The sequence below is a fragment of the Fundulus heteroclitus genome, unplaced genomic scaffold (assembly GCF_011125445.2).
Source record: "Fundulus heteroclitus isolate FHET01 unplaced genomic scaffold, MU-UCD_Fhet_4.1 scaffold_41, whole genome shotgun sequence".
Taxonomy (NCBI): Eukaryota; Metazoa; Chordata; class Actinopteri; order Cyprinodontiformes; family Fundulidae; genus Fundulus; species Fundulus heteroclitus.
Genome location: NW_023396824.1, coordinates 2,403,109 through 2,423,952, shown reverse-complemented (window position 1 = coordinate 2,423,952; position 20,844 = coordinate 2,403,109). Strand labels below are relative to the sequence as shown.

At 45.1% G+C, this 20,844-nt stretch overlaps 1 protein-coding gene across 1 annotated transcript; it reads right to left on the bottom strand.

The window, feature by feature from the left end:
* Positions 1 to 868: 868 nt before the first annotated feature.
* Positions 869 to 18,769, bottom strand: LOC105924211. The gene is made up of 9 exons (XM_036131099.1): positions 18,659 to 18,769; positions 15,127 to 15,474; positions 14,927 to 15,037; positions 10,118 to 10,453; positions 9,652 to 9,990; positions 6,500 to 6,838; positions 6,079 to 6,417; positions 2,647 to 2,722; positions 869 to 1,392 (listed from the first exon to the last, which is right to left on the bottom strand). Exons 1-9 carry the CDS (start codon positions 18,702 to 18,704, stop codon positions 1,374 to 1,376), a joined length of 1,953 nt encoding a protein of 650 aa, XP_035986992.1. The 5' UTR covers positions 18,705 to 18,769; the 3' UTR covers positions 869 to 1,373.
* Positions 18,770 to 20,844: the final 2,075 nt, after the last annotated feature.

Sequence of the window (20,844 nt, the reverse complement as noted above, 5' to 3'; positions counted from 1 at the left end):
TTACAGAGGGAACCAGTGTTCTGGTCTCTGGGCACCAAGCTGCAGGATGACCTGACCTGGAGAACCGACACCAAGGTGCTGCTGAAGGAGGTGATTCCCTCTGAGAACACAGAAAGAACCGTCTTCCTCCATCTGATGCCTGGCCTCTCTCACCGTACCACTGGGAGAGGTTCACTTACAGTCAGTACATGAGGACCAGCTTCACATGAAGATCAGCTTCACTTCCTCAGGAAGGATGGAAAGCCCTCCGAAGGGTCATCAGGAGATACCAACTGACTGCATCATCCCCATCCTGGAACAACTCTACACCTCCTGATGTCACAAAAAGTATGTGAGACGGCAGATCCGGATCAGTGAAAAGCAGGACACACCGCCTTAGAAATATTTTATTTGTCACAGCGACAGTGAAGCTTCTCTTTGGCCACTCTGGTTCACATCTGACATGATGAAGGAAAGAAAGCTGACAGACAATGAACAAGGGTTACATTTTTTAGCATTCAGGAAGGTGACAGATAACTGAGAACGAGGTAATAAGGTGCTTATTGAATAACGATGATTGAGGCTTTATTTACAGCAAAGTGCGTTTAGATATTCAGACATGACAGTGTGCAGTAGGGGGTACCATTAAGGTAATTATAACGTATGACGTTAGTAACAGTGGGGTAATTTTAGCGCATTGGACCCCCATCAGGGGGCGATTGCCCTCACAGCTCTGGGGAAGAAGCTGTTTCTGAGTTTATTAGTTCTGGCTCTGAGATTCTGCAGAGTTTACCTGATGGCAGAGAGCAAACAGAGCATAGCCTGGGGAGGGGGGGGGGGGGTCAGTGGAAATGGATCTGGACCTTCTTTGGACTCGTTCTGCATAAATTAAGTCTAGATCCTGCAGACGGCATCCCACAATCCCCTGCTCTGTCCTCACCACCACTGCTAGGTCCTTCCTCTCCTGGACTGTGCAGGTCCCATACCACACAGTTAGAAACAGCTGCTAGATGGCAGCGTTCTGTGGTTCCCACAGGGTGGAAGGACTCAGGTCCACCAGAGGAGTGGAGACAGAACAACTGACACGTCTACATTCATTGTAGATCTATGTTTAGTTTCTATTCTTTAACTAATCAGTAAGTCAACGGCAACTTTCAGTTTCACTGGACCCTACAATGAAGATTTATGGGTTCTCCAGAACCAAACCAATGTCTCACAGAATCAGCCCAGATTTATAACGTCACGTCATCCTGATCCTAATCAGAGTTGCATAGTCTGCTTGTTATTGGCCACTTTGGGCTGTTTTTTCTAAAGTCACTTGCAGCTCTACTCGGGGCCCAGGGCTTCAGAGGTTCATCCAGAGATCAGTCCTGGTTAATTGATGAGTCCAAACCCTAGGCCAGCAGACTGTGCCTGAAACACAGGAAACATTAAGTCAGAGATACATGGACCCAAACTGGACTCTGCACAGTACCAGAAAACCTCAGGATGTTATTTACATGCTGGTGGGCCGCTATATGAAGTTACTCTATGCGGCTCCACGCTAGCAAAGGGGCTATCAGCTGGTTTTTCAACAGCACGGAGCCGGGTTTCCAGTTCTGACACCCTCGCCTCTAAAGCTACAAAAACACTATATTTATTACAAGTACCATTATCACTAAAGGAGGCAGAGGAATAGCTAAACATCTGACACAGAGAGCAGGAGATAAGGGGAGACTTAGTCAGAGACAGAGAAGCTGATGTAATAGGAGAAGGAGCCATTGTGGAGCTAAAGCTAGGCTAAGCTAAAGCTAGGCTAGGCTAAAGCTAGGCTAAAGCTAGGCTAGGCTAAAGCTAGGCTAAGCTAAAGCTAGGCTAGGCTAAAGCTAGGCTAGCGCCCTTTTACCATGCCAAAAAAGCAAACCGTGTGAAACATGAGGAGTTCCCAAATGTGAAGTGAGACAACAGAGAATGTTTTAAAAGTGCTTATGTGTTAGAAACAGATGTTACAGCAAAGAGATTAAAGATAAAAACGAGAGTAATATAATAATAATAACATAATCTTTATTGTCATTGAAACATACATTACAATGAAATGTGTTCTCTGCATCTTAACCCATCCCTTGGGGAGCAGTGAGCTGCCATGTGTGGCGCCCGGGGAGCAATCTGGGGTTAAGGGTCTTGCTCAGGGACCCAGAGTGCAGGCAGTGGGGATCGAACCGGGTACTTGCATCCTTCTCTGACTGCAAGCACGCTGCTCTAACCACTAGTACACCACTCCCCATACACAGAGACGCAGCTCGGTAAGTAATTTGGGGTTAAGTGCCTTGCCCATGGACACATCGACATGTGGCAAGGGGAAACTGGAATCGAACCCACAACCTTCTGATTGCCAGACGACTACTCAACCCATTGATGGGTTGATCACTGTTGATCTAGGAGTCTGGAGCAGCAGTGATTCACACCGTGACAACAGGAAGTGACACAATACGTCTTACTGCAAACAGGAAGTGACAATCTGAGTCACTTCCTGTTTGGCATCTGCCAGGTTGTTTTAGTCTGGCTTCCTGTTTGGTCTCCTAGATGGACGGTTTCATCAGGTCTGCCTGGAGCTGCTCCTCTGAGACCAGGTTTACTGCTCAGCATTTATCACATGATCACAATCAGGAAGAACAGAAGAACATTTACTCATGAGGTGAACCGCTCGCTGTTCTTCTCCTCTTGAATGACGGGATTCGATCATTGAAGCTGCTCTCCATATGTTCTGCAGATAAAACAGAGGGAACGTCTCAGGCTGAAGAACATTGTAGACTGAAGAACATCTCAGACTGAAGAACATCTCAGCACAAACCCATGAAAACCCATCAGGCTCAAAGAACAGCTCACAGAACAAGTCATAGAACAAGTCACAGAACCAGGCACAGAACACGTCATAGAACATGTTAAAGAGATGTAACAGAACACAGAACAAGTCATAGGTTCTTCTTGATGTTGCTACTTTCTGATAGCAGGCTGTCATGGTCTCATTGGTACGTCTATGTTCCACCTGTTCCACCTGTTCCTGTAGACCATGCATTTGTAGAGGCTATGTTCCACCTGTTCCTGTAGACCAGAGGTCACGGATTAGCGGACCACGGTCCGGATCCGGACCCAGCTGCTACCTAATCCGGACCCAACCTCATTTAAAAAATTTATATATTACTGCATGTTGTCCAACGACAGTGTCTAACTCAAGTTCTCCGTCGCTGCGACGGATTTCCGTCATTTGGAAATTGAGCGCAAAAAATTCCGTCTAGACTTTTTATTCAAGGTTTTGCACTGAAGCTGCTCTTAACCAATCAAACCTGGCAGAGCCGGGACATTAGCCAATCAGAATGAGAGCAGGGCGGGTCTTTCCAAAGCGGACATGGCCAGTCTGAGGTTTATCGGTGTTCATCATTTTAACTTTTGGGAGAGAATTTTAAACTGGCCACAGATGGTATGAATGAAAGTAGCAGTGGTCAAAGGTTTTCTTTGGATTTATGCGAACCAGCAGGTCAGAAAGTTCAGCAGCTGACAACAACTTCCCTCGGTAAGCGTCAATCTGCTCCGGCAGTTAATTAATGAATTATTTCCACCTGTGGCCATGTCGTCTGTCAGCGTTTATTCCCTCGCTGATAAACGCGGCGACCAACCAGGGATCTCCTCATGATTCGCTATTATGTTTTATTTAAACACAAAGAAGAGTAACGCGCTAGCTCAGGCTAATTTATGACCCTTGAAGTAGAAGAGTTGGACTCTGAAACAATGTGCCTCATTTGACTGGGTCCCATTCGGAAAAAAGTAAAAAAAAAAAAACTGCGCTGTTCTGAAACAAAGAAGGCAGAGCTGCATCTGCTGTCAGTATGCAGCAGTGATCACCTGATGAGCAGCTGCGCTCCAGGACACTAAATAAAATGACAAGGATTTTGATTTTTACAGAATTGTTAAGAAAACTACATCAAAAAGATAAAATAAATAAACTGCAGCTACAACATGGACTGCAGAACGGGTTCTAACTGGGTGAGGCCAGAGAAAGGAGATTCTCAGAGAGTTTTTTTATGAAGTTAAAGTGGATCGCGGACACACGGTTCATCCTGGACAGGTCTCCAGTCACTGGGCTAAAATATAACCATTTTATTAAACTTCAAACAAGTTAAATCATGCCTTTTTATAAACTGTAATAGTTAATTGGTGAACAATAACGGGCAAAGCAGAGACTGATTATTGTCCTCTGCAATCTGTGTCAAATTAAAATGTATTATATCATGATAGTGTTGGTGATGTGTCCTGCATTGTCCAAGGCTGTGTTTGCCTTGTATGATCATAATATTGGTTTATATTGAATGTGACAGGGAGCCAGTGGAGTTAATGTACAGGTGTGAAGGAGATGATGATGAAGCTGCTGTCCTCTGAACCAGCAGCAGTTTATGGAGGTTTTCCTGAGGACAGGGAGCTGGGATTGTAAAGTGGACTGTGGACCAGTTTGTCAACAGTGTGAAGGAAGAACTTGATGCTGCAGAGATGAAAGTAACCCAGATGATGATGTGGATGTGGAAAGTGATGGAGAGGCTGTCCAGGATGACACAAAGGCTTCAAAGCTGAAAGGTGGCAGAGATACAGGAATTTTCAATGGATATTTTAAAAGTATCAGATTTAGTTGACTTTGCACACTAAGTAAGTGAGCCAACTAATGCGGTATGATGTCCACACCCTGGTAATATATGGGCTGGCGAGAAAATGTTTTCAGTCAAACATTATTTTTGCTTCAACCCCTGTGCTAACTTCACTTGTTAATATGGCAAAGCCCTCTGGAGCGTTCCCAAACATATCCGCTTGCTCATACATACGGAGAAAATAGCTGATTTAAAGGCGCAGAACGAATGAGCACCTCAATATGTGCCTGAGGTTGGCTTTGTTGCCAATCAAACCCAGGTGTAAAATCCTTACAGGGCAGCCTAAAGCTCACTTCTCTCATTAAGCCATAAAAAAAGAAATTAAAAAAAGTTCAGTTGTTTTATAAAAGATGTGACAGTCAAGAAATTGTCTATATACCAAACTGTGAAAGATTGTGGTTCTCTATTTCAAAAAGCACTTTGGATTTTAAAATAGAAAAAGTTCTAGTTTTATTTTAATTGAATTGAATTGAATTATGTTATTTTTTTGTTTAAAAAGTCAATGTAAAAGGTGGATGCATAAACATTTTATTTCCGTGTTAAATACTGTTTAAAGTAACGGATTGTAATAAAAAATGTGTCCCGACCTTTACTGGTTGTTGATTTTCTTTATTCGGACCCCGCTGATTTTTAATTAGTGACCCCTGCTGTAGACCATGCATTTATAGAGACTATGTTCCACCTGTTCCACCTGTTCCTGTAGACCATGCATTTATAGAGACTATGTTCCACCTGTTCCACCTGATCTCTGGTGTTCTCACTCACCTCTAACGCTGAGCGTCACCATCTTCTGCTGCTGGACCTCCTGGCCCTTGTAGACCATGCATTTGTAGAGGCTATGTTCCACCTGTTCCACCTGTTCTACCTGATCTCTGGTGTTCTCACTCACCTCTAACACTGAGCGTCACCATCTTCTGCTGCTGGACCTCCTGGCCCTTGTAGACCATGCATTTATAGAGACTATGTTCCACCTGTTCTACCTGTTCTCTGATGTTCTCACTGACCTCTAACGCTGAGCGTCACCATCTTCTGCTGGATGACCTCCTGGCCCTTGTAGACCATGCATTTGTAGAGACTATGTTCCACCTGTTCCACCTGTTCCTGTAGACCATGCATTTGTAGAGGCTATGTTCCACCTGTTCCACCTGTTCTACCTGACCTCTGATGTTCTCACTGACCTCTAACGCTGAGCGTCACCGTCTTCTGCTGCTGGACCTCCTGGCTCTTGTAGACCATGCATTTGTAGAGACTATGTTCCACCTGTTCCACCTGTTCTACCTGATCTCTGATGTTCTCACTCACCTCTAACGCTGAGCGTCACCATCTTCTGCTGCTGGACCTCCTGGCTCTTGTAGACCATGCATTTGTAGAGACTATGTTCCACCTGTTCCACCTGTTCTACCTGATCTCTGGTGTTCTCACTCACCTCTAACACTGAGCGTCACCATCTTCTGCTGCTGGACCTCCTGGCTCTTGTAGACCATGCATTTGTAGAGGCCGTTGTCAGCGACACAGGGACGCTTCAGAACCAAGCTGAGGTCTCCGGTTCTCAGCAGGTCTCCATCCATCTTTGTGCGACGGCGGTAAACCCGGTTCCATTTGGACACCTGAACCTCTCCGTTCTCAAAGGTGATGACCTCAGGCTGTCTGGAGCCAGGGTGGGTCCACTCCACCTTGATGTCCTCGTCCACAGGAAGAGGGATTTTAAAAGGAAGTGACACAGATGGTTCCCCCTTTGTCACCTCCACCACCTCTACCTGTAAAGCTGAGGATCAGAGCAGAACGTCAGCAGTCCAGAAGAACCAAAGACTGGTTCTGTGGAGGGTGGAGCAGCTGCTTTCACTGACCTCTGACTATGAGCACCACCACCTTCTGCTGCAGGATCTCTTCACCCTCATTGTGGATGCTGCACGTATAAACGCTCTGAGTCAGACGGAGGTCACTGAGGGTCAGACTGAGGTCTCCAGTTGTTAATAGATCTTCATTCATCTTGGTGTGGCCTCCATAAGTCTGGTCCTGTGTTGGTCTGTGATGGCCTCTGTCATAAGTGTAGAGCATCATGTCGTCTACGTCTGCCAGTCTCCACTCCACGGTGACTTTCCCAGACAGCAGGCGAGGCGCTGTCCTAAACGGCAGAACAACCGACCGTGTCCCCTCCTCCACAGAGACCTTTTCCACCTTGTAGACTTAAGAGGAGAGCATGGATCACCCAGGAGATAATCATCTGTGATGTGTTCACTGACCACTGTGGTGTGTTCACTGACCACTGTGTTGTGTTCACTGACCTCTGTGATGTGTTCACTGACCTCTGTGGTGTGTTCACTGACCTCAGTGACGTGTTCACCGACCTCTGTGATGTGTTCACTGACCACTGTGGTGTGTTCACTGACCTCTGTGGTGTGTTCACTGACCTCTGTGATGTGTTCACTGACCTCTGGGTTATGTTCACTGACCTCTGGGTTATGTTCACTGACCTCTGTGATGTGTTCACTGACCTCTGTGATGTGTTCACTGACCTCTGTGGTGTGTTCACTGACCTCTGTGTTGTGTTCACTGACCTCTGTGATGCGTTTACTGACCTCTGTGATGTGTTCACTGACCACTGTGGTGTGTTCACTGACCTCTGTGATGTGTTCACTGACCTCTGTGGTGTGTTCACTGACCTCTGTGGTGTGTTCACTGACCACTGTGGTGTGTTCACTGACCTCTGTGATGTGTTCACTGACCTCTGTGATATGTTCACTGACCTCTGTGGTGTGTTCACTGACCTCTGGGTTGTGTTCACTGACCTCTGTGATATGTTCACTGACCTCTGTGGTGTGTTCACTGACCTCTGTGGTGTGTTCACTGACCTCTGTGGTGTGTTCACTGACCACTGTGGTGTGTTCACTGACCTCTGTGATGTGTTCACTGACCTCTGTGATATGTTCACTGACCTCTGTGGTGTGTTCACTGACCACTGTGGTGTGTTCACTGACCTCTGTGATGTGTTCACTGACCTCTGTGATGTGTTCACTGACCTCTGTGGTGTGTTCACTGACCACTGGGTTATGTTCACTGACCTCTGTGGTGTGTTCACTGACCTCTGTGATGTGTTCACTGACCTCTGTGATGTGTTCACTGACCACTGTGATGTGTTCACTGACCTCTGTGGTGTGTTCACTGACCCCTGGGTTATGTTCACTGACCTCTGTGATGTGTTCACTGACCTCTGTGATGTGTTCACTGACCTCTGTGGTGTGTTCACTGACCTCTGTGATGTGTTCACTGACCTCAGTGATGTGTTCACTGACCTCTGTGGTGTGTTCACTGACCTCTGTGGTGTGTTCACTGACCCCTGGGTTGTGTTCACTGACCTCTGTGATGTGTTCACTGACCTCTGTGATGTGTTCACTGACCTCTGTGATGTGTTCACTGACCACTGTGATGTGTTCACTGACCTCAGTGATGTGTTCACTAACCTCTGTGGTGTGTTCACTGACCTCAGTGATGTGTTCACTGACCTCTGTGATATGTTCACTGACCTCTGTGATGTGTTCACTGACCACTGTGATGTGTTCACTGACCTCTGTGGTGTGTTCACTGACCTCTGTGATGTGTTCACTGACCTCAGTGACGTGTTCACCGACCTCTGTGATGTGTTCACCGACCACTGTGGTGTGTTCACTGACCTCTGTGGTGTGTTCACTGACCTCTGTGATGTGTTCACCGACCTCTGTGATGTGTTCACCGACCTCTGTGGTGTGTTCACCGACCTCTGTGGTGTGTTCACTGACCTCTGTGGTGTGTTCACTGACCTCAGTGATGTGTTCACTGACCTCTGTGATGTGTTCACTGACCTCAGTGATGTGTTCACTGACCACTGTGGTGTGTTCACTGACCTCAGTGATGTGTTCACTGACCTCTGTGATATGTTCACTGACCTCTGTGATGTGTTCACTGACCTCTGGGTTATGTTCACTGACCACTGTGATGTGTTCACTGACCACTGTGACGTGTTCACTGACCTCTGTGATGTGTTCACTGACCTCTGTGGTGTGTTCACTGACCTCTGTGATGTGTTCACCGAACTCTGTGATGTGTTCACTGACCCCTGGGTTATGTTCACTGACCTCTGTGATGTGTTCACTGACCCCTGGGTTATGTTTACTGACCTCTGTGGTGTGTTTACTGACCACTGTGGTGTGTTCACTGACCTCTGTGGTGTGTTTACTGACGTCTGTGATGTGTTCACTGACCTCTGTGATGTGTTCACTGACCTCTGTGATGTGTTCACTGACCACTGTGGTGTGTTCACTGACCTCTGTGGTGTGTTCACTGACCTCTGTGGTGTGTTCACTGACCTCAGTGATGTGTTCACTGACCTCTGTGGTGTGTCCACCGACCTCTGGGTTATGTTCACTGACCTCAGTGATATGTTAACTGACCTCTGTGATGTGTTCACTGACCTCTGTGATGTGTTCACTGACCACTGTGGTGTGTTCACTGACCTCTGTGATGTGTTCACTGACCACTGTGGTGTGTTCACTGACCACTGTGATGTGTTCACTGACCACTGTGGTGTGTTCACTGACCTCTGTGATGTGTTCACTGACCTCTGTGATGTGTTCACTGACCACTGTGGTGTGTTCACTGACCTCTGTGATGTGTTCACTGACCTCTGGGTTATGTTCACTGACCTCAGTGATGTGTTAACTGACCTCTGTGATGTGTTCACTGACCTCTGTGATGTGTTCACTGACCACTGTGATGTGTTCACTGACCTCTGTGATATGTTAACTGACCCTAGTGATTTGTTCACTGACTCCAGTGAATGGTTCACAGACTCAAGTGGTGCCTTAAGTGACTCCAGTGATTCGTTCACTGACCTCTGTGATGTTTTCACTGACTCCAGTGATGCGTTAAGGGACTCCAGTGATGTGTTCACTGACTCTAGTGATGCGTTCACAGACTCCAGTGATGCGTTCACTGACCTCAGTGGTGTGTTAACTCTACTAACCTTTCACGGTGAGCGTCACTACTTTCCGTCCCAGTATTTTCCCGTCGGTGCTGTAGACGGTACAGATGAAGACGCCGCTGTCTCTCTGGCTGGGATCTTTCAGGGTGAGGGTGAGGTCTCGTGTCCCCAGAGCATCAGGATTCATCTCTGTCCGGTCCCGATACTCAGGGTTCTGTCCGTCTGACTGGTTCTGACCGTTCTGGAACTCGTACACAGTGCCGGTTCTGTCAGTGCGCTTCCACACCACTTTGGCATCTTGGGGCAGGTGAGCTGCCGTATTAAAGGGCAGCCGGACGTTCTCTTCTCTGTCTGCGACCTCCACCTCCTCCATCAGGCTCTCTGTCAGGAGGAGAACCGGAGCAGGTCCAGGTCATATTAACATGTTTCATCTAAAGGGTGCATATCTATACTGACACAGAAAAGAAACCAGAGCAAGGAAGCCATGCAGCTGAGGAGTGACACTGACCTTTGACCTTGAGGGTCACAGTCTTCCTCAGCAGGTCTCCTCCTCTGGAGACAACACACTGGTAGTCCCCACTGTCCTTCAGCTGGGGGGTCCTCAGAGTCAGACTGAGGTCTCCGCTACTCAGCAGGTCTGCTTTCATCTTGGTTTGGCCTTCAGGAATGTTCTCCTGGTGTTCAGACCGGCCGTTCTCAAACACATGGATTGTGATGTTCCCTCGAGACGGGTCCAGACGGGTCCACTCCACTTTGACGTCCTGGGGGAGACCTCTGCTGGTTTTAAAGGGCAGCAGAACAGACTTCACCCCCTCTCGGATCTCCACGGTCTCAGGTGGAACCACTGAGATAAAACAGGAGATCATCACAGTTCTAGAGTGAGAAGAGTGCAGATAACCTCAAAAGAAAGAACCTCACAGTTCTAGATGTTTCAGAACCCCATGAACCCCAGTAGGACGGAGAACATCAGAGTTCCAGGGCCTGCAGAACCCAAATAACCCAGAGGGGATGAGAACATCACAGTTTATAGAACCTAGAGAACTTTAAACGGTACCAACAGCTCTTCCTGAGAAACTGTCGGTGCTCCTCCTGTTTCACACGGTTTGTTTTTCGGCATGGTAGCAGGTTGTTAGCCTAGCTTTAGCCTAGCCTAGCTTTAGCCTAGCCTAGCTTTAGCCTAGCCTAGCTTTAGCTCCACAATGGCTTCTTCCCCTACTCTTCCATCAGCTTCTCCATCTCTAAGTCTCCGCCTATCTCCTGCTCTCTGTGTCAGATGTTCAGTTATTCCTCTGCCTCCTTTAGTGATAATGGTACTTGTAATAAATGTAGTGTTTTTGTAGCTTTGGAGGCGAGGGTGTCAGAATTGGAGACCCGGCTCCGTGCTATGGAAAGACCAGCTGATAGCCGCTCCTCTGCTAGCGCGGAGCCACATAGACCTAGCGTTAGTTCACTTAGTGGTCCTCCAGAAGCACCCGAGCAGCCGGGTAAGCAGGCCGGCTGGGTGACAGTTCGTAGGAAGCATAGCTCTAGATTTCAGCCCCCAGTTCACCACCAACCCATCTGCGTTTCTAACAAATTTTCCCCACTCAGCGACACACCCGCTGAGAAGCCGACCCTGATTATTGGCAGCTCCATAGTCAGAAACGTGGCACTAAAGAAACCAGGGACCATAGTTAAATGCCTGCCAGGGGCCAGAACGGGTGACATAGAATCTTACCTAAAACTGCTGGCTAAGGATAAGCGTAAATACCGCAAAATTGTTATTCACGCTGGCGGTAATGACACCCGATCACGCCGATCGGAGGTCACTAAAGTTGGTGTTGCCTCGATGTGTGAGTTTGCTAAAGCAATGTCGGACTCCGTAATTTTCTCTGGTCCCCTGCCTGATCTGACCAGTGATGACATGTTTAGCCGCATGTCATCATTCAACCGCTGGTTGTCTAGGTGGTGTCCAGAAAACGACGTGGGCTACATTGATAACTGGAGAACTTTCTGGGGAAAACCTGGTCTGATCCGGAGAGACGGCATCCATCCTACTTTGGATGGTGCAGCTCTTCTTTCTAGGAATCTGGCCGGATTTATTAGTTCTCCTAAATGCTGACAATCCAGGGTCCAGACCAGGAAGCAGAGCCGTAGTTTAACACACCTCTCTGCAGCTTCTGTACTGTTACCCACCCATTATCCTATTGAGACGGTGTCTTTCCCACGGCCAAAACTTAACAGATCAAAAACTTATCTAAAAGGAACAAATCATAAAAATCTAATAAAAATCAATACGGTTCACCTTGAACCTAAAAATAAAACAATTAAATGTGGTCTATTAAATATAAGGTCTCTCCCTTTAAAGACTTTGTTAGTTAACGAATTGATTTCTGATAAACAGATTGATTTATTTTGTCTCACAGAAACCTGGCTACAAGAGGACTACGTTAGTATAAATGAGTCAACTCCCTCCAGTTATTCAAATTTCCACATTCCCAGCTCTGTGGGAAGAGGAGGAGGAATGGCCACCATCTTTCAGTCTGATTTATTAATTAGTCCCAGGCCAATTAATAACTACAGTTCTTTTGAACATTTAACCCTCAGTTTCCCTCATCCAAACTGCAAACCAATAAAACCTCTTCTGTTTGTTGTTTTGTATCGTCCACCAGGCCCTTACTCTCAGTTTTTGGATCAGCTGTCAGACTTCTTATCTGATTTGGTGTTAAATACTGACAAGGTTATTATAGTGGGTGATTTTAACATTTATGTTGACACAGAATGTGATAACCTTAGTGTAGCCTTTAAAACTATCCTAGATTCAATTGGTTTTGCTCAAAATGTGCATAAACCAACGCACTCTTGGCTCCATACTTTAGACCTTGTTCTGACACATGGCATTGATTGTGAAGAATTAACAGTATTTCCTTACATCCCTGTCCTATCTGATCATTTTTTAATAACATTTGAGTTTAATCTAACTGAGTTCTCCACCCCCAATAGAGAGTTCCATTATAGTAGATCTTTATCGGACAATGCTGTATTAAAACTTTAAAGTCTCTGTCCCCCTCTTAATATCCTCAGTATTGCAGAAATGCCCAGTAGATGGCAGCAAAGTTGTTTCTTCCCATTCACAAATAAATGTCTTTGTAAACGGTATGACTTCGTCATTGCGTTCTGCATTAGACAATGTAGCTCCCTTGAAAAAGAAGGTGATTATTCACAGGAAGCTGGCTCCCTGGTTTAATTCAGAGCTGTGTTCCTTGAAGCACAATGTTAGGAAATTGGAGAGAAAATGGCACTCTACACACCAAGATGAATCCTACCTAATCTGGAGGGACAGTCTATTGTTGTATAACAAGACCCTTCGCAGAGTTAGAGCAGCATATTTTTCATCATTAATTGAAGAGAATAAAAATAATCCAAGATTTCTCTTTAGTGCAGTTGCCAAACTTACCCAGAGCCGCAGCTCTGTTGTACCCATCCATTCCCTTAGCTCTTAGCAGTAATGATTTTATGGGATTCTTCATAAATAAAATTGATTCCATTAAAAATAAAATAATTGGTATCCTCCCAAACATGATTACCTCGTTCTCAGTAAGTGAGGCAGCGTTGGAGGAATCTTTAGAACCTGCGCAGTGTCTGAACTGTTTAGAAACAGTAGAGTTTTCTGAGCTATCTATAATTTTAGCTTCATCTAAACCTTCTACCTGTATGTTAGACCCAATCCCAACCAAGTTGTTTAAGGAGGTATTCCCTTTGATCAGTGGCACTATTTTAGACATGATTAATCTATCCTTAGTAAATTTATATGTACCACAGGCTTTTAAAGTAGCTGTTATGAAACCTTTACTTAAGAAACCATCTCTTAATCAAGATGAGTTAGTAAATTACAGACCTATATCTAATCTTCTTTTCTTATCTAAAATTCTTAAGAAAGTAGTTGCTAATCAACTTCGTGAACATTTACAAAGCAATGACCTACTTGAGGAGTTTCAGTCAGGCTTCAGAGCTCATCATAGCACTGAAACAGCTCTGGTGAAGGTCACTAATGATATTCTCATGGCCTCAGATAATGGACTTGTGTCTATACTTGTCCTGTTAGATCTCAGTGCTGCATTTGATACAGTTGATCACAATATTCTCCTACAAAGACTTGAGCATACTGTAGGGATTAAGGGAAAAGCATTAGGCTGGTTTAAATCTTATCAGTCAGACAGATTCCAGTTTGTTCATGTTAATAATAAATCTTCCTCAAACTCTAGGGTCACCTGTGGAGTACCACAGGGTTCAGTCCTTGGACCAATTCTCTTTACTATATATATGCTTCCGATTGGCAAAATTATCAGACAGCATGGGATTAATTTCCACTGTTATGCTGATGACACTCAGCTATATTTATCCATAAATCCTGATGAATCCAATCAGTTACTTTGACTGCAGTCATGTCTTGATAACATCAAAAGCTGGATGACCCACTATTACCATCTGACATAGAAAGTACTCCTGGGTCAATGTGAGCTTCTGTGCTTTCTGTGTCTCTGCTCTGTCTTCTCTAACATAAAAAGTACTCCTGGGTCAATGTGAGCTTCTGAGCTTTCTGTGTCTCTGCTCTGTCTTCTCTAACATAGAAAGTACTCCTGGGTCAATGTGAGCTTCTGAGCTTTCTGTGTCTCTGCTCTGTCTTCTCTAAGCCCCAGTGGGTGGAGGCAGATGAGCGTTCACACTGAGCCTGGTTCTGGTTCTGCTGGAGGTTCTCCTCCCTGTTAAAGGGGAGTTTTCCTCTCCACTGTCGCTTCATGCATGCTCAGTATGAGGGATTGCTGCAAAGCCATCAACAATGCAGACGACTGTCCACTGTGGCTCTACGCTCTTTCAGGAGGAGTGAATGCTGCTTGGAGAGACTTGATGCAACCTGCTGGGTTTCCTTAGAGAGGAAACTTTCTCACCAACCTGGAGGATCTGATGGAGTCTGACTTTGGAAAGAACCTTGAGATGACATGTTTCATGAATTTGAGTTGAACTGAAATCATCTGTCTGAGCTTCTGCACCATCTCCTGGTTTAAGCAGGAAGAGTCCTCAAAATAAACATGAACTTCTCCTTGCTGCCCCAATCAGAACATCTCGGCCCTTCAGAACTATCTAGCCAATGGTTGTTCTGGACCGTTCATTGTACACAGAAGCCACATTTGGACCTTTGATCATGAGGCTTGACCTGTTTTAAACCCTCTGGACTGGACTGCACCAGAATTAAAGGTACGGGGGTGTGAATACTTCTGGTGGGTTCTGCACCTTTTATTGTCAGACCTCAGCTTTATCCTTTAACTAGTGAACAAACCTGCAGTGAGCTTCTTTTTCCGTAGGCGGTACCAAATAACAGCTGGAACAACCAGGAGAATCAGGAGAACCACCAGCCCCAACAGAACCCAGGGCCAGCTTGATGGAGGTTCTGGAGACAACATAAAGACAGACAGAAATTGAACATCTCCCAACATGTCTAAATGCCTTGAGAACATCCAGAGAACCTGCATCTCTGACCTTTGACCTGCAGGTCCACATTTACACTGTGCAGATCTTCTCCCAACCGGCGGACGGTGCAAGTGAAGGTTCCGCTGTCGGTGAAGGTGGGTCTGCTCAGGGTCAGGCTGAGGTCTCCGGTCTGCAGTGCGTCCTCCATCATTGATGTCCGACCAGCGTAGCGCTGGTTCTGGTCCTTCAGATAATCACCATCTGGCTCACGGACATGGACTGTGGGGATCCGGAAGTCGTCTCGATCCCAAACTGACGTGGAACCTCTGGACACGTTAACCGGTACCCAACAGGGCAGCAGGACAGACTCCTCCCCCTCAAACACCTCCACCTGGAGCCCTGCGGCATGCTGGGAAACTGAGAACAAAGACAAGATCAAGTTCTGACCACGTGATTCGTTCCCCTCTTCAGCTGGGAACTGGGCAGCTGAATGTCATGAGTTACCAGCAGAGGGCAGACTGTGCCATTGTCTTTGCTGAGTACGACATCCAGAAGAAGTGACGCTGCATTGGAAGGAAAGTAAAGAGGTCTGGAGCCTCTTTGGTTAAATTAGCTAAACTAATCTAGAACCACATTCAGGATGTGTTTAAACCCATTCACAATGCAAAAATCCTGAGTTAAACAAAAACATTATTTGATCAAATAACATTTTAAAGAATGATTGGCTCAGTAAAATCAATAACATTTAGGACACTTGATTGTAGTAATGTAATTATTTCTCTGGGAAATACTTAGAGTTGAATCAATAACTTGGAAAGCTAGAAGCTGTAGGGGACGTCATTAGCTTGAGGGGTGATCCTAAAGTTACACAAACACCATTAAATCAACATTAATCTTCCCTATTAATACTGTAATAACTATCATAGCGCTATCAAACGATGGCGGAGCCAAACAAACAAACATTATGTTTAAAAACGAACCGGAGTTGTGTTTTCTAGAGCTGTGGGTAAGTTATCCGGAAGCTAGTAGCGGCTAACGCTAGCAGATATTTGGCGTTAAATTAAAAGACTTTTACGCTCTATTTGTTGGGAATGATCGAACCGGGCAACACAAATATTAATATCCCATCAATGTATAAAAAACAGTTAGGAAATAAAGTTTGTTATAACCGCAAAAACACACTCAAACCACACCCGCAAAGCTTTCATGAATGCTAACATACGCTATGCCTGTTAGCTCCAGGTCTTTTAACTTTGGTCAAAGCTTAAAACAAAAACATGGTAAAAACCATTTTAAATAAAGCATTTGTCTTTCCCTGCCTAACCCTGTCAGACCTCAGCCTTGGTGTCACTCCGGTTGACTTTGGCCCTCCGGTTGGAAGACGTTGGGCCAAAATGAAGGTTCATTCTGGGATGAAGGTTCCACGGTCAGTCAGGTTCAGATGTTGCACTTAGCTTCAATCCAACCAGCATGTGTGGCGGTTCTCCAACCTCCAGTCAGATCCTCCGCAGAGGAAAATCAGAGTGTTCTCCCCAATGCTGCTAGGGCAGTGGAGGAAAAGACAGCGTTTGTCCGTGAACAGGAGGGTTTATGCAGTCACCCCTGCTGGGAGAACGGTCCTCTGGTTACTGTAAGGTCCCATGTTTCATGTTGTTTCCAGCTTACTGTCTGATTCTATCCCTCATGGCTGTTGTTGCAGACCTCCCAGTGCTAACAGTGAGTATCTAAATGGTATTTGCTCAATGTTACAGCAGGCTACCGACTCCAGCAGCATAGTGCTTTTTCTTGGGAGTATGAGTGTAGACTGGCTATACAATCAATGCTACATGAAAAATAAGTCAAGGGACATACAGTAGCAAACATCTGCAATTTATGCCAGTCGTAAATGTTCCAACAACAGTCTGCTTAATCTCTGAGGGATCAGTTACCTACATGCATTGACCACCTCTAACAGTGCGGATACATGTTCTAAAGTAGGTTTTAGTGACCACAATATTGTTGCTTAAACTTTAAAATGTCAGATTTCTAGGCAAGAGCAAATGATTATATACCAAAAGAGCTTATAGATAATTTTGTAAAGACGATTTCATCATAGACATGGGCAACATAAACTGGGGCTCAGAGTGGCTCATGTTACCCTGAGCTATCTCTATAGTTATGCTGCTATAGGCTTAGGCTGCTGGAGGACATCAGGGTCTATTTCTCTCTCTCTGCTGAGTTCTCCTACTGCTCTCCATTCTGCATTGTTTGTTGTTATTTCATCTTTTAACTTTTTGTTCTCTGTTATTTTTCTCTTCATGGAAGGTACACCTGGTCTAACGTTCTGTTAGCTGTGACATCATCAGGGGAGGCAGATCATCCTCTATTACCATCTACCATAGAAAGTACTCCTGGGTCAATGTGAGCTTCTGTGCTTTCTGTGTCTCTGCTCTGTCTTCTCTAACATAGAAAGTACTCCTGGGTCAATGTGAGCTTCTGTGCTTTCTGTGTCTCTGCTCTGTCTTCTCTAACATAGAAAGTACTCCTGGGTCAATGTGAGCTTCTGTGCTTTCTGTGTCTCTGCTCTGTCTTCTCTACCATAGAAAGTACTCCTGGGTCAATGTGAGCTTCTGTGCTTTCTGTGTCTCTGCTCTGTCTTCTCTGAGCCCCAGTGGGTGGAGGCAGATGAGCGTTCACACTGAGCCTGGTTCTGGTTCTGCTGGAGGTTCTCCTCCCTGTTAAAGGGGAGTTTTCCTCTCCACTGTCGCTTCATGCATGCTCAGTATGAGGGATTGCTGCAAAGCCATCAGCAATGCAGACGACTGTCCACTGAGCCAAATGTAAAGTATATAAGCAAGTGACCATCAGTCCTCTGTAGCCCAAAGGTGTTCTGTAACCTCGTCAATCTGTGCTGCTGCGGTCATGTTCCTGAAAATGTGTGTCCTCCTGTTAGCGCTGTGGGGATGCTGCTCTCTGCTGCCCTGTGGGAACCAACCAATCAGCTGCAGCTCCTCATCTGAATATAACTAATTGTTATAATTTTAATGTTTAATCGTTAACAGGTTCTGCTCTGTGACCCGGTGTTTGCATGGGTCAGCATCAATGGGATCTGATTTTAAATGAAGGAAACATTTATTGCTTTATTGGTGAAACTTCATATTCCAACAACAACAAGCAGCATCAGGGGTTTAGAGTAAATTATGGCATAAAATATTTTCTACTGACGGGAAGGTGCTGAATTGTCCCAGCCGTGCTTTTATTTTGAAATTCTGTATTTTTTTTCTGATTCCAAAAAAACAAAACAACTGGACTTTTTCCCGAAGTTTGAAGACGTTTCGCTTCTGATCCAGAAAGCTTTCTGAATTCAAAGATATTTCTGGATAGAAGGCGAAACGTCTTCAAACTTCGGGAAAAGTCCAGTTGTTTTGTTTTTTAACTGTTTAGGAATCACCATGACCTGGAGGACAGAGAATCTTCTCCAGCATCTGGAATATTTCCAACTCCAGGACTCTTTCCTGGTTCGGCTGCAGTCACACACCCTGGCTGCCTCTGGACTCCACCCTACCGGGCAGATCCTGATCCTGGTTCTGGTTCTGGTTCTGGTGTGTCTGGGTTCACTTACCGAGCAGGACCGGCACCAGCAGCAGAACCATCCCAGAACCTTCCATCCTTCTTCAGGTTCCTTTAACTCCACGATCAGAACCAGAATCCGGCCGGCAGCTCCGGCTCTGATTCAAGTTTCACTTTCTAACTTTGGTGTGACGTCACATCTCCGCATTCTTCGGGTCCCTCCCACGGGTGGGACAGGACTCCCGTTCTGTGGACTCTGTCCATCTGTCCATAGAACGGGACAGAGTCTGCTGCCCCCTGGTGGACACCAGCGGCAGTCACGTCTGCCTTCATGATTAAATTAAAGAATAAAATCAGACACAGCACGACTGAAATAAGACAATAAATTATGGAAATAAATTAATAACCGACGAATAAAGTTAGGGGGAGATAAAAGATAAATAATGTGAAACATAGCATGGTTAAAATTAAATCAGAATCAGGGAAATTACTTTTGTTACACTGGAAGCGGGGCTTCCACAGACTGGATGGTAGAGCAGGAGTCTGAAATTAAACTGTTTGCAGCAGCATCCAAACCTATAAATTACACATTAACTTACATAATAAATATTTAAAGCCCTTTTTTAGGATACTTTAAGGATTGTTATTATTGTTGCAGGCACCAAGCAGCTTCTGCATGCTGCAGCGTTTGCAGGATGACTGCAGCTGGACCTCCTCTGCTGGAACTGAACCTGACCTGAGCTTTTTGGTAATGATGTTCCATCACTGTCTGTCTATTTTATCCTCATGGTGCATCCCATCAGTAATAAAATAACCTTTAGTGTCACCACGTGTTAGCACGGTGAGTTTTTTAGACAGATGGCGGCTCTAACCCATATAAACACCCAGACACAACAGACAGTGTTTTACCCTGAGTTACAAAAGTCTGACATCTCTCCCTCTGTGAAAGACATGATTTACTGTGTTGTTGCATGAATTAATCCCTCAGTGGTCCTCCAGTGATGCGCTCATGCCTGCAGTAGATTCTTCATACACAGAACTGAGCAATAAGACATTCTGAGAAACTAGAGTGAGCAAATAGGTGTTACCAGCAGTCGTTGCAACGAGTAACAGACACAATCTTCTCAGCAGAGGGAGAGTTGCTCAATGTTGTATATATATTATTATGTTGTTTGTATATCTGCAGCGTGTACCGAAAATAATTTCCCTCTGGGATTATTAAAGTATGTTTGATTCTGATTCTGAAGGTAGATCACATGGTGCAGATGGCCATTCTGGGCTGGAATTGGTTCTGAAGATGAGTTTTACTTGGAGAGAACAATGCAGAAACCCAGCAGATGGACCGTCATTTGATGCTTTTCTATCTGTTATCGCCATATTTCACAGATTAAGGCTGAATCACGTTGCCAAAATTAGGAACTCGGGAGTTACAGAGTACCGTCTAGTTGCAAGCAGCGTGGAGTAAGGAATCACCTGGAAATGTTAAAGAACATTTTCCAGGCATTTAAATACTGTATGCATGCATAGCACACAGAAATATCAAGAAAATATTGTGCATGTGAAGAGAAGACTCAGGGTTGTACATATGAGAGAGTGAAATACATTTAAATTAACAATCCAACTTGTTCCTTTACCAAAATATAAAATGTATTAATTCATACATGTATTGACTTGTAATACTACACGTCTCTTTAAGAACACAAAGCAGTATTTCAGCATGACATATGTAGTATTTAATAATATGCCATACCACGTGTCTATCTGTTAATGGCATAGAACAAAGTATTTCACTATGAAATCACGTATTTATACATTAATCTACCACGTCAGTCTGTTAAAGAGCATACAATTATTAAATGTGTTATTTAAACAACGTATTTCAGCATTAAAACATGTTTTTTATGTGTAACGGTGTCCTGTATCATAACCACGTCTCTGCCTTTTGTAACAGACCAAACCGTGTGAATATCTGTTGTAATTCCAGGGGAGTTGTGATTTATTTTATTTGGCCAAACAGCTTCCTGAGTACAAATAAATGCACCGGGGACGCGTGAGAGACCCATCCAACATGGCGGCGATGACACGTCAGGTCCAGTAGGCAGCGTCAGTCCATGTGGTCTATGGAGAGACTCGCTCCCCTATCTGGGCCAGAATCTCGCTTCTCTCTATTCACAGTTACCTGTCAGGCGGTTTATTTCTGATTTAACCTCATATCTTTTTTTAGTGATAGGGGGAGAT